At 43.3% G+C, this 13,997-nt stretch overlaps 1 protein-coding gene across 1 annotated transcript; it reads left to right on the forward strand.

The window, feature by feature from the left end:
• Nucleotides 1–11: 11 nt before the first annotated feature.
• On the forward strand, nt 12–13,997 carry gnptg (N-acetylglucosamine-1-phosphate transferase subunit gamma). The gene is made up of 11 exons (XM_080206607.1): nt 12–105; nt 446–500; nt 3,465–3,532; nt 4,012–4,066; nt 8,543–8,626; nt 10,753–10,846; nt 11,290–11,404; nt 11,743–11,825; nt 11,985–12,113; nt 12,955–13,036; nt 13,669–13,997. The coding sequence occupies exons 1-11, from the start codon at nt 60–62 to the stop codon at nt 13,749–13,751; spliced, it is 894 nt and encodes a 297-aa protein (XP_080062733.1). The 5' UTR covers nt 12–59; the 3' UTR covers nt 13,752–13,997.

A 13,997-nucleotide genomic window follows, 5' to 3' on the forward strand; every position in this document is an offset into this window, starting at 1 on the left:
TTGTACTGGGGGTCAGGTTCTGGTTCCGGGTCACCCGGAAGCGGGTCTCGGTGGTCGCCATGGCGATGGGCACCTCCGGGCTGCTGTTGTTCTGGCTGCTGCGGGGTGAGTCTGTGTGGTCTGGGGAGGGAAGGGAAGGGAATGATTTGCGGTGCGGAGACACTCCTGGGACAGTCAGCCGCCTGGTTGGCTATGGGAGGCGTCACAGCTGATCCTGGTTCCCTCAGACTGACCAGATGGACAGTGGCCGGAGCGGACACCCCCACCCGGATCAAATTCGGCCCCTGATTTCCCCCTCCACAAAGATGAACTGAGAAGTGACCCTGGCATTTTCCTGTTCGGCCTGCTTTACGCCCTCACTAGGCACAATTGCTTTGAGTCTTTTGCTGAAGTCGCAACCCAACCTTTCAGATAATGACAGATTTCATATTTGCTTCTTTTACAGTTCTCATCGTCTCCGCTGGTAAAATGAAAATTGTGGAAGAGCCAAACACCTATGGGTAAATAAATACAAGCATGGCCCAATTCAGAGGTTCAGGGCGGCGAAGGGGGCAGGGAATCTTTGTCTCTAATTTTCTAATTGTATTAGAGAGTGACATATCCCCAAGACCAAGTGGTTTCCACTCTAGGGTTTTAAAGGAAGTAATTGAGAACTCCTTGTACAACTTCTTGTACAAGGCACAAGACAGGAGTGTGAATACTCTCCAATTACGGGGAATTATAGGCCTGTTAGTTTAACGTCTGTTGTAGGTAAAATGTTAGAATCCGTCATCAAGGAGGAAATAGCGAGGCATCTTGAGGGGAACTGCTTGATAGAGCAGACGCAGCACGGTTTCCTAAAAGGGAAGTCGTGTCTGACAAATTTACTGGAGTTCTATGAGGATGTGTCTAGGGCGGTGGATAGAGGAGAGCCGGTGGATGTGGTCTTCCTGGATTTTCAGAAGGCGTTTGACAAGGTACCTCACAAGAGGTTATTACAGAAGGTCAGGGGGCATGGAGTTGGGGGTAGGGTGTTAGTGTGGATAGAGGACTGGTTGTCAAATAGGAGGCAGAGAGTGGGGGTCAATGGGTGCTATTCGGATTGGCGGATGGTGACTAGTGGAGTGCCCCAGGGGTCGGTGCTGGGGCCTCAGCTATTTATCATTTATATAGATGATCTGGAGGAGGGAACCGAGTGTAGGGTGTCGAAATTTGCTGATGACACCAAAATTGGTGGAAAGGCAAATTGTGCGGAGGGTGGGGAGAGTCTACAGAAGGATCTAGATAGGCTGGGCGAATGGGCCAGGAAATGGCAAATGGAATTTAATGTTGGCAAGTGCGAGGTGGTCCACTTTGGTAGGAATAATGGTAGGAAGGATTATTACTTACGTGGAGAAAAACTGCAGCAGGCGACGGTGCAGAGGGACCTTGGGGTCCTTGTGCATGAGTCGCAAAAACCCAGCTTGCAGGTGCAGCAGGTGGTCAGGAAGGCGAATGGGATGCTGGCTTTCATCGCGAGGGGGATTGAATATAAAAGTAGGGAGGTCTTGCTGCGGCTGTACAGGGCGTTGGTGAGGCCGCAGCTGGAGTACTGTGTGCAGTTTTGGGCGCCGTACTTGCGCAAGGATATTTTAGCCTTGGAGGGAGTGCAGAGGAGGTTTACTAGGCTGATTCCAGAGTTGAGGGGGTTGAGCTATGAGGAGAGGCTGAATAGATTAGGCTTGTACTCGTTAGAGTTTAGAAGAATGAGGGGAGACCTCATTGAGACGTATAAGATGATGAAAGGGATGGATAGGATAGAGGTGGAGAGACTCTTCCCGCTCAGAAAGGATAGTAGGACTAGGGGGCATAGCCTCAAGATAAAGGGGGGGCGGTTTAGAACAGAGTTGAGGAGGAACTTCTTCACTCAAAGGGTGGTGAATCTCTGGAATTCTCTGCCCGTTGAAGTGGTGGAGGCTGCCTTGCTAAATATTTTTAAGACGCGGGTTGATGGGTTTTTGATGAGAGAGGGGATTAAGGGTTATGGGGAGAGGGCGGGAATGTGGAACTGAGCCACGACAGATCAGCCATGATCTTATTGAGTGGCGGGGCAGGCTCGAAGGGCTAGTTGGCCTACTCCTGCTTCTATTTCTTATGTTATGTTCTTATGTTATGCCTGGATGAGTACATCTCCAACAGTGCTATTGAAGCTCGACATCATCCAGAACAAAGCAGCCTGCTTGGTTAGCCTCCCAGTAAACAACTTCCTCCACCACTGATAGTGATAGCAATGTTTATGATATACAAGATGCACTTCAGCAACTAGCCAAAGCTCCTTTGATAGCATCTTCCAAACTCACAAACTCTTTATCACATTGAAAGACAAGGGTAGCAGAAGCTTTGGAACACCACCACTACCTGCAAGTTCCTCTCCAAGTCACATATCGTCCTGACTTGAAACTTTATCACTGCTTCTTGTTACTACGTCAAATTCTTTGGGCTCGCTTCTTAACAGCACTTTAGGTGTACCTACACCCCATGGACTGTAGCTCACCACCACCTTCTTGAGGTCAGTTAGGGATGGGCCACAAAGGCTGGCCTGGACAATGATGTCCACATCCACATAGAATTTTTAAAAAATCTTCCAAAGTTCTCTTGATTCAGATCCCATTCCTTTAAATTGGAAAGTTGTGCATGTCACTTTATTTAAAAAGGGAAAACAGGAAATTGTAGACCAGTTAGCATAATGTCTATTGTGTGGAAATTACTGGAGTTTATAATTAAGGAAAGAGTAACCGAACAGCTTGAAAATTTTCAGGTGATCAAGAAAACCAACACTGATTTGTTAAAGGTAGGATATACCTGATTTTTTTTGGAAGACTGAAGTAGTGGATAGGCTTGAGGGGTTGAATGGCCTACTCCTGTTCCTGTGTCACTGAGCTGGTGGCATGGTTGATGCTCTAATCACCACACAATATTTACTGTAATGATCCCAATGTGAGTGGGTACTGAAGCTTGGAGGCAAGTTATTGTTCTGTGTTTGATTGGCTAATTATGCATAGACCCAGGATGAAGCCAAGGGATGGAAATTATTTTTGATCCATCAGGAGTATGAGGCTGTTGTGATTTATGATCCCAGGGCACATAGCAAGTAGGAAATAACCTTCACCTTGCACCATCACTCATCAGTGTTTCTTGTAAATTGCGCGGCAGTCTGACAAAGCCCTGCTCAGGTCAGACACAAGTTAAACCCTTTAGTTTACCATGAATGTCTGCTGTGCAAAAAAAGGTCACACACTTGAATAAAACACTTATACAGTCCAAAACCTAATTTGAGGGAATATTGACCTCAAGCCCTCGTTTTCTTGAAGGCCAGCGTTGGCAGAAGTCTAGGACAAGGGCCCTTCCCTGTCAGAATATACTTGAGAAATGTTCAGAAGGAAAATATATCTGACCCCCATGTCCTTCCAAATAAATTAATTAAATCTCAACTATTTCTTTTCCAGGCTAAATAATCCTTTCCTCTCCCAAGTGAACAGACTTCAACCAAAAATCAAACCCGCTGCAATTTCAGGTAAATATACTGTTGGGAGCCTCTCCTCCCAAACCTGTCTGGGGACACTTGGGTGTCTGATTGATCCTCATCTTGCCCAGAAACGGATAAGTCCAACTCTGCCTACAGGGAAGGGCTAGTGGATGTGACTCCAGCTGGAGAGGTGGCTGGTTGGTACATAATTCTGTCTGACTGGCAGTACCCACCCTGAAGAGTATCTGGTAAATTTATGATCCCATCCAGGGGAAAGGCTGGGTTTCTATTTCTGCCCAGGGAGGCACTATGTTTGACTTTGTCGTTGAGGGGAGTGCTGAGTTTCATACTCCATGGGTTATGACTTCTTCCATGAGAGTGACTGACATTGAGGTTGGAGCTGATGGGTGACTGTACCCAGGGGAAAGGCTGAGAGTGACTTTGCCAAGAGGAGGGGTTGGTGAGAACCTGACTATTGTGGTTTCTGGTACACAAAGTCAGAGATTTGCTGTATCTTTTTATTCTAGGCCCTGCTCAGATGCACAGACTTTCTGGGAAGTGCTTCAGTATGACTGAGTCTGCGTAAGTATCAATTCCACTGACTGAAGAAAAGAAAAACTGGCAGAGATCTGGTCCATTTTATTGGGATTTTGTGTAAAAGATTTTTAATGATAAGGGACTTTCTAATTGTGTATGTAAACAGTTGGTGTAACACTGTAGTTGAGGGATGGCTTTAGGTAACTGGCAGTGTTATAAGGCAAGATTTTTAAGCTGTCACCTATTTCCATTACCACCTTTCAGTAAAGAAACTTTTCTAAACTCAAGGTTATTTCTTCGGAGGTTAAGAGGATAAGTGTCCTCTTAAGAAGTGTCTGAAATTGTGAAGGATTTGAATGGAGTAAATAAGGGATAATTGTTTCTGAAGGCAGGAGCATCATTAGCAAGAGAGCACAGATTTAAGGCAAAAGAACCAAAGACAGATTACAATAAATGTTTTTATGCAGTTAGCTTTTATAGTCTGGAATGTGTTGCCTGAAAAGGCAGTGAAAACAGATCCCTTCAGTTTTGAGTTTAAGGCAGTTGCTATCCATTTTGCCACTTGGCAACTCTGCATGCTTTGACTTTACTTGTTAGTTTATCATGTGGTACTTTATCAAAGGCTTTTTTGAAATCTTGATTTATTACATCTGCTATGTATGTCACTGTTTTCTACTCTCTTTGCTTTTGAAGAAGAAAATATTATAGGACTATGGGGAAAGAGCAGAGGAAGGCTTTTAGCTGGAAACCAAGCAGTGACATGTGGGAGACTCCTGAATTACAGGTTCCCTGCGACATCTCGACTGATCAAATGGATTGAAAACCACAAATGTAACACCACTGTTCAAAAAAGGAGGAAGATGGATACCAGAAAACTATAGGCCAGTTAGTCTTAACATATGTCATTGGAAACATACTAGAATCCATTAAGGAGATAGTCAAAGGATTTTTAGAAAATCATAATAGGCAGTCAACGTTTTATGAAAACAAAATCGTGTTAAACGAAATTATTAGAATTCTTTGAGAATGTAACGAATAGGTTGAATAAAGAAAATCCGGTTGATATTGTGCATTTTGATTTGCCAAAGGCATTCAGTAAGATGCCACATTATCCCAACATCATTAGTTTTTTTTAATGTATTAGCATGGACAGAGGACAGGCTAACTCACAGGAAAAAAAGTCAGGAGAAATGGGTCATTTATGGGTCATGTAAGTAATGGAGTGCTGCAGGGATCAGTACTGGGGCCTCAGAAATTTATAATCCATGTTAATGACTTGGTTGAAGCAGCCAATTGTAGTCAAATTTACTGATGATACAAAAATAGTTAGGAAAGCAAACTGTGAGATGGGTACAAAAGTCTACAAAGGGAAATCGATAGGTTAGGCGAGTAGGTAAAAATTTGGCAGATGGAGTATGATGTGGGGAAAACGTGAGGTTGTCCACTTTGGCAGGAAGAATAGAAAAGCAGAATATTATTTCAATGGAAAGAAAACAAAGAATACTGCTGTAATTATAGAGGGATCTGGATATCCTTGTATAGTAAGTAGCATGCTTTTGGCAAGGCAAATGGAATAATGGCTTTTGTTGTAAGGAGATGGAATATAAAAGTTGGGAAGCTTGCTGCAGCTGGACAGGACATTGGGGAGACCATACCTGAAGTACTGATTACCGTTTTGAAGGCTATACTTGCATTGGAAGAACATAAGAAATAGGAGCAGGAGTAGGCCATCTAGCCCCTCGAGTCTGCCCCTCCATTCAATAAGATCATGGCTGATCTGAAGTGGATCAGTTCCACTTTCCCGCTTTCTCCCCAAGTGTTCAAGTGTTGTATTCAAGTGTTTTTCAAGTGTTGTATTTGGTCGTTTGTATTCAGTTAGTTTAAATAGTGAGTGCCTTGTGGAAAAATGGCTCTTTCAGTTGTTAAAGTTTTCCTGGGTGTGGAAGAAGTCACTCAGTGTTGTTAAAGCAAAGCTTTTGGAATTGGCAAACAAGCTGCAATTGACTGTACCTGAAGGGGGGAGGAAGGTGGAGATAATTGCTCAGCATTTAAAACTGCTAGAAACACAATCTGAATTGGAATTGGTTAGAATTTAATTACAAATGAAACAGCCTGATTAGAAGAGAGAAAGAAATAGAGAGAGAAACACTATTGCAGCAGAAAGGGAAAAAGAAAGAACATGACCGGCAGAACAAATAGCAAAAGAATTGAAAGAATTTTAATTGCAACAAGAAAAATAAATAAAACAGCTTGAATGACAATTAAGAGAAAGAGAAGGAATCGCTCTGGCGAACAACAAGAAAAAGAGAGAGAATTAGAATTTCAGGAGCTGGAAAGAAAATTTGAATTTGAAATTTTAAAAGTGCAAATGCGTAAAACTGCGAGAGTGGCAGTAAAAAGGGTAGATGCATTGTTTCGAGAATCAGAGGTGGACATCAATTTCCACCTGCGAGGGATAGAAACTGGAGAAAAGAGAAATCCTCAGGTGGTAAGAGCAAAGGAGATCTCGTTGGAGATTATAGAATCTCTACAGCACAGGAGGAGGCCATTCGGCACAGCGAGCCCACACCAACAACAATCTCACCCAGGCCCTATTCCCATGATAGGGTTGTTAGGAAGGCATACGGTGTCTTGGCGTTTATTGGTAGGGGGATTGAATTTAAGAGCCGCAGCGTCATGTTGCAACTGTACAAAACTCTGGTGCGTCAGCACTTGGAGTATTGTGTGCAGTTCTGGTCCCCACATTATAGGAAGGATGTGGAGGCTTTGGAGAGGGTGCAGAGGAGGTTTACCAGGATGTTGCCTGGTATGGAGGGGAGGTCCTATGAGGAGAGACTGAGGGATTTGAGGTTGTTTTCATTAGAAAGAAGGCGGCTGCGAGGGGACCTTATTGAAACATATAAGATGATCAGAGGTTTGGATAGGGTGGACAGTGATAGCCTTTTTCCTCGGATGGAGAAAGCTAGCACGAGGGGGCATAGCTTTAAATTAAGGGGTGGTAGTTATAGGACGGATGTCAGGGGTAGGTTCTTTACCCAGAGGGTGGTGAGGGATTGGAATGCCCTGCCTGCTGCAGTTGTGGATGCGCCTAGTTTGGGGGCGTTTAAGAGATCCGTGGATAGGTTTATGGATGGAAAGGGTTTGGTTTAGGTTAGAGGGTCATTGTTTTTTAACTGGTCGGCGCAACATCGTGGGCCGAAGGGCCTGTTCTGCGCTGTAGTGTTCTATGTTCTATGACCCACATATTTATCCTGCTAATCCCCTGACACTAAGGGTCAATTTAGCGTGGCCAATCAACCTAAGCCGCACATCTTTGGAGTGTGGGAGGAAATCGGAGCAGCTGGAGCAAACCCACGCAGACATGGGGAAAATGTACAAACTTTTACACAGAAAATGACCCAAGTTGGGAATTGAACCCAGGGTGCCTGGTACTGACAGGCAGAGTGCTAATCACTGTGCCACAGTGTCACCTAGCCTTACCTCGGTTAAAAAGGAAACACATAGATGTAAGAGAAATAAAAAACCTCAGATGTTTTCATTGTAATAAAGTTGGACACACAAAATCGCAGTGCTGGTGTTTTAAGAAAAGCACTAGGAAGACAGATGTGATAAAACAGAATAAGCTAGTGGGGTTTGTTAAAGTGATAAAGGAAACCCCAGGTGAAGCTAAAGAGATGCCAAAGAATGTCCTCCCTGGTCAGGGTTCGTTGATGAGAAAATGCCAGATCTCTTTAAAGAATTTACCTGTGTGGGCAAGGTTTACCAGGCGGAGTGGATAAAGAAGGTAAGATTATAAGAGTTACGGGATCAAGTCTGGCTTTAATGAGAGATGAGGAGTTTTGTCGTTCAGAAGGAGCATTGTCAGAAAAGGTGGTAATAATTGACATTACCGGTGAGAAGAGTAGTGTTCCATTATATAAGGGAAGGTGAGAGATTCCAGTGAAAAGTGGAACTCATAAAATCCCCACAGTGCAGCAGAAGACCACTGCAATTTATAGAAGGTTATTGGGCTAATTCCGAGTATAAGGGGGTTGTCTTATTGAGCCGGTTGGGCCTATACTCAGTTTAGAAGAATGAGAGGCAAACTGTTTGAAAAGTAAAGAAAAATAAAATATCCTAAAGGGGCTTGACAGGATAAATACAGAGATAATATTTCCTCTTGGGGTAGGGTGGGGGGATATAGGAAGCATCATTTAAAAATAGGAAGTTCAACATTTAAGACACAGAGGTGTGGGTCTGGAATTCTCTTCCATTGAGAGCAGTGGTAGCTAGGTCAGTGAACACATCCAAGGTTGAATAGACAGAGTTTTGATTGACAAGAAGGTTATAGAGGTCAGAAAAGGAAAGTGGAGTTAAGGCCAGAATTGATTGGCCACGATCAAATGGTGGAGCCAGCTAATTGGGTCACATGGTCTACTTCTATTTCTTATGAACCAATTGGATAGCTCTTTAAAAGAGCTGATACAAGCACAGTGGGCAATGTCTAATCCTATTATTTTGTATGCTCTTTTTTTTTCACAGGTACAAGTATGAGTTCTGTCCATTCCACAATATCACACAACATGAGCAGACATTCCGCTGGAATGCATACAGTGGGATTCTGGGGTATGTGCATCATTGGGAGCCTGGGGAAGAGTTTCAGAAAGAGAAGGCTGTGAAAAGAGGCATGGAGAGGGAGAGTAAGGGTGGCTTGCAGGGAGATAGTTTAGGGAGTTGTTTAGTCCTGGGGTGAAGAGAATACTTGCCCTGATTCACAGGTTGGATATTTTTAAATGCTTCTCTCTTGTTTGTCTATCAGTTGATAGAATTGAGCTTTATTGCAGTTTGTGTCTTTTCAAAAGAAAAGCAGCTTTGCTTGGTGGCTATCCACAACTCTTGGTCCTACGGTTACCCGTGTGACTCTTCCTGTGCTACTGAGGCCATGTAAGATTGGGGAGACAGATAACCGTAGTTTTTTTGAGACAGGAGCAAGAGAATATGAAAATTGTGAAAGGTTTTGAACTCACTGGATCCCAAGAAACTTTTTTTCCTTGATTCTCAAGGGGTCTTATTTACAGCTTTCAAAATTCAGGAAACTATTTTTTTACTAAAAGGACAGTGAGTCTGTGTGGGATAGATTATTGGCCTATTGTGTGGGATGGGGAGAGTATAACAAGAAATTTTAATGGACTTCAAGAAAAAAAAGAGTTTCTTATCAGCAAATCAATTCAAAATTATTAGAAATACATGAAGGGCTGAGGACTGATTAGGGACAGTCAGCATGGCTTTGTAAGTAGGAAATCATGTCTTTCAAATTTGATGGAGTTCTTTTTTGAAAGGGCAACCAAGAAGGGAAATGAGGGCAGTGCAATCGACGTTGTTCACATGGATTTTAGCAAGGCCTTTGAAAAGGTACCGCATGGTAGTTGTTGTATAAGGTTAAATCTCAAAGGATCCCGGGTGAGGTAGCCAATTGGATACAAAATTGGCTTGATGACAAAAGACAGAGGGTGGGGTTGTAGAGAGTTGTTTTTCAAACTACAGGCCTGTGACCAGAAGTGTACTTCAGGGATCAGTGTTGGTCTACTGTTATTTCTATTAATGATTTGGATGAACATTTAGGAGGTAGTTACTAAGTTTGCAGATGACATCAAGATTGGTGACATAGTGGAGTGAAGAAGGTTATCTCAGATTGCAATGGGATCTTAATCAATTGGACCAGTGGGCTGATGAATAGCAGATGGAGTTTAATTTAGATAAGTGAAGAGATGCATTTTGGTAGATCGAATTGGGGCAGGACCTACTCAGTTAATGGTAGGGCATTGGGGAGAGTTATAGAACAGAGATCTAGGAGTACAAGTTCATAGCTCCTTGAAAGTGGAGTCACAGGTGGACCGGGTGGTAAGGAAGGCATTTGGCGTGCTTGGTTTTATTGGTCAGAACATTGAATACCGGAGTTGGGAGATCTTGTTGAAGTTGTACAAGATATTGATAAGGCCACATTTGGAATATTGCGTACAGTTCTGGTCACCCTATTCTAGACAGGGATATTATTAAAATAGAGTGCAGAAAAGATTTACTAAAATGCTTGATGGTTTGAGTTGTAAGAGGAGGCTGGATAGACTGGGACTTTTTTCTCTGGAGTGCAGGAGGCTTAAGGGTGATCTTACAAAGGTTTATAAAATAATGATAGTCAACATTTTTTCCCAAAGGTAGGGGAGTCTAAAACTAGAGGGCATAGATTTAAGATTGATACAAAGAGTCCAGAGGGGCAATTTCTTTCACTGAGTCTGGCGTCTGGAACGAGTTGCCAAAGGCAGTAGTAGAGGTGGGTACAATTTTGTCTTTTAAAAAGCATTTAGACAGTTACATGGATAAGATGGGTATAGACTGATACGGCCAAAAGCTGGGACTAGCTTAGAGGTAAAAACTGGGTAGCATGTACAAGTTGTTGAGCCAAAGGGCTTGTTTCCATGCTGTAAACCTCTGATTCTATGACTGGAGACTTGATAAACTGGGGGAAATATAAGGATACCAATTGGAATAGTTTTTAAATTCCACTAACCATCCATTGGATTGGTTTGTCCTCTTCTATAGACTGAGTGTTGATAGAGATAGGGATAAGGATGGAAATTGGATAAATCTTTATGGTGCAGATTACTTTTAGACCTAAATTGAGGGATAACACTGGAATGAATTAGGATTAAGAAAGGATGGATTAGAATTGAATCTGACAAGATTTTGTTCTGCAGAATATGGCAGGAATGGGAGATTGAGAACAACACGTTTGTGGGAATGTGGATGAAGGAAGGAGATTCCTGTGGCACCAGAAACAGACAGACCAAGGTATCTGTTCCTTGTTTTCCTGTGCCTGAAGTGTTAACATATTGGCAGTATCTCTGCCATTCTTCCTGTGTAAACCTAGACAATGTTTTACCAGGTTATTCCTCTGCAAGGGGCATCAGAGTAGGACCCAGTCACCTGCACAGATCACTGGGGAACAATCAGAAACCAGAACCCAACTGATTTCCACCTCCAAACTCCAAGCCAATTACAACGCCACCTCTCTGGCTCAGATCTATTAACAATACACAGCAACAATTGGATCAGGGCTGTGTGGTGATGCATTTATGAACAGTGACATTTGAAGAGCAAGCATTTGTTTTTTCCCAAAGCTGCTCAAAGGATGATTCCAGTCTATGTTACATAGTCTCACTGATCAGATAGTGGATCACTCTGATACGTGAACTGTCTAAAACCCATGTGAAACTCGGCTCTCTTTTTCACAGGTCCTTCTAAAATGTGGACCCAGCCACAAACTGGTTCAAGTTTCCGAACCCAACACTTGCATCTACTCTCTAAGATTCGAGACACCGCTTGTTTGCCACCCCCACTCCTTACTTGGTGAGTAAGGAAAATTGCAGTCATTTGTACAGAGAACAATGCTGAGAGTCAGGTGAAGGAATTTTGCCCTCCCACAATAGCAGCTCCTGTGGAGCTAAATGACATTGCTGCTCAGTCACGGACTGTAAGCCTCGCCATGGCTTAACTCATTGGCGGTTTGCAAGGCTGGAAACAGATAATTTGCAGGGAAGTGAAGCTTTGAGATTTTATTGTTGGAAGATGATTTGGGTTTTCATGGCAGGGAGTGGGGGTGGTAATGTTTGACTGGGAGGGGATACGAGTATGTAGTGTGGGAAAAGGGGTATACTGCTTCTGCTCAGATTTATTTATTTCTACAGTTTACCCAAATCTGAAGAAGGAGCTGCAGAATCGATGGGACCAAGTGGAACAATCACTCTACGATGGACTAATTACTCAGCAAGTAAGTTCTGTGTTTGATAAAGTCTGTGCCAACTTGAGAAGCTGAATAATCTTTCACAGACCTGCTGATCACTGCCCAATTGAGGGGATATTGCACAGGACACTAACTTGGGGACAATGCTGGCAGTGACTAATATCCTTTGTGGTCCATGTATTCCAGGGTTATAGAAAGTTGCTACGAGCAATATTTGAAGATGCGGGTTACCTAAAAACCACTGGAGAAAAACCGGCTGAACAGGATCCGGAGGAACAGAACCACTCGCAGGAGACTGTGGGCAGTTGCAATGAAGTAAAGGAAACTCAGCGTGGGGTGTGATGGGAAGATGCTTGATGAGGGAGGAGTAATTGAGGGTGCAGGATGGGCAATGTTCAGTGAGGGGTCTGATAGATTTATTGTATTAGATGGAGGCAGTTGTTTGGTTGATTCCCTTTGGGGATTGAGAATTTATTTAACTTTATCTCACACCTTTCATGAACTCCTCTTGGGATGTCTTGGACCTGGATATGATGAGAGATAAGCTGAGCATCCATCTCTCCTTGTATTGTAAGACCATAAGACGTAGGAGCAGAATTAGGCCACTCAGCCCATCGCGAATGCTCCACCATTCAATCATGGCTGATATTTTTCTTATCCCCATTCTCCTGCTTTTTTTCCCCCATAACCCCTGATCCCCTTATCAATCAAAAACCTATTTATCTGTGTCTTGAAGATACTTAATGACATAGCCTCCACAGCCTTTTGCAGCAAAGAGTTCCATAGATTCACCACTCTCTGGCTGAAGAAATTCCTCCTCATCTGTTTTAAAGCATCGTCCCTTAGCCTGAGGCTGTGCCCTCTGATTCTAGTTTTTCTACTAATGAAAATATCTTTTCCATGTCCACTCTATCCAGGCCTTGCAGTATCCTGTAAGTTTCAATAAGATCCCCCCCCTCCTCCTCCTAAACACCAATGATTACAGACCCAGAGTCCTCAACTGTTCCTCAAATGACAAACTCTTCATTCCAGGGATCCATTCAATGCAAGATATAAAGGAGAAAATAGTGGAGTTTCAAGGCTAGTCAATCAAGAATATATTGTTCAGTTTAACCTAACTTATTCTGTTCACTGTTTGTATCTTATTTCAATTCAGGAGCGAAACAAACTCTCTGCAGAAGTCCAGAGGCTAAAGGATTTACTGACCAGCCACAACATCTCCTTCACAATACCAACCGGTCAGTATTTTCTCTTAGCTCTTTGCAAAGTCTTCCCCTCCTCTCCCAAAAGTGTGGTCTTCGAGCGAGCTTCAGTTCCACAACAGCTGAGTAACCCAAATATTTGCCATTAGGCTGATGATCAAGCTGCCTGCCTGGAGTCAGGCTAGGCTCCTTGGCCAGTGCCCTTACGGGAGTCTGGATACTAGGCACTGCTGTTACTGTTTGCTGAGGTTTGTGAACATCGCTGGGGCAAATGTATAACGGGTCAGTGACCCTCTCTACCCACCATTTAGATTCTCTCCATGATCCGATTACACGGATCTTCTCAACCTCCTGACAGTCCCCCTCCTTCTGTTACTCTGTCCCTCATGGGACTGCTAATCGAGCTACATTCAAGCCAGTTTCTGGAAATCTTGTCTTGGACCAAGCTCCACATCCAGTCCTGGCTTTGCCAATTCTCTCCATTATTTGTAAAGCCTACACAGCCATTTCCTGTTTCTTCAGTCACCTTTTCTAACCATACCAGGGCAAGGAACTTTGTAGTAGATTGGGGGGGGAATCAGAAAGCAAGGGGTTTCAGAAGGATGAAAGGTTTTGCTTCCTCTACAAATGTCAATGGTAAGATAATATTTCTTGTTCTCCGAGTGAAGAAGCCCCCAAATTAACAGAACACCAAAGTCCGAGGAACCAACAATTGCGAGGAGACCTGGGGCTCCGGGATGATGCACACTGACCAGTACCTAATGGACAGAGTCTGGAGCTCAGCATTGTTCACTCTCCGCCATTCCTTTTTCCAATTAAAAGGAAAGCTGAGACATTCTTCACACAGCTACTACTTGTACAAAACTTGTTTATTTTGAATGTGGGATTCGCTCTGTAAAAGTCTCTGACTTCATTCTCCAGTCAGACTAGGAATTGTGTTTTAATCCTGGAACTTCTCCAACTTAAAAGTTGAATAAATGTTGAGTTTGTTTCTAAA

Source organism: Carcharhinus amblyrhynchos, chromosome 18 (genome assembly GCF_965287045.1).
Source record: "Carcharhinus amblyrhynchos chromosome 18, sCarAmb.v2.hapA, whole genome shotgun sequence".
Taxonomy (NCBI): domain Eukaryota; kingdom Metazoa; phylum Chordata; class Chondrichthyes; order Carcharhiniformes; family Carcharhinidae; genus Carcharhinus; species Carcharhinus amblyrhynchos.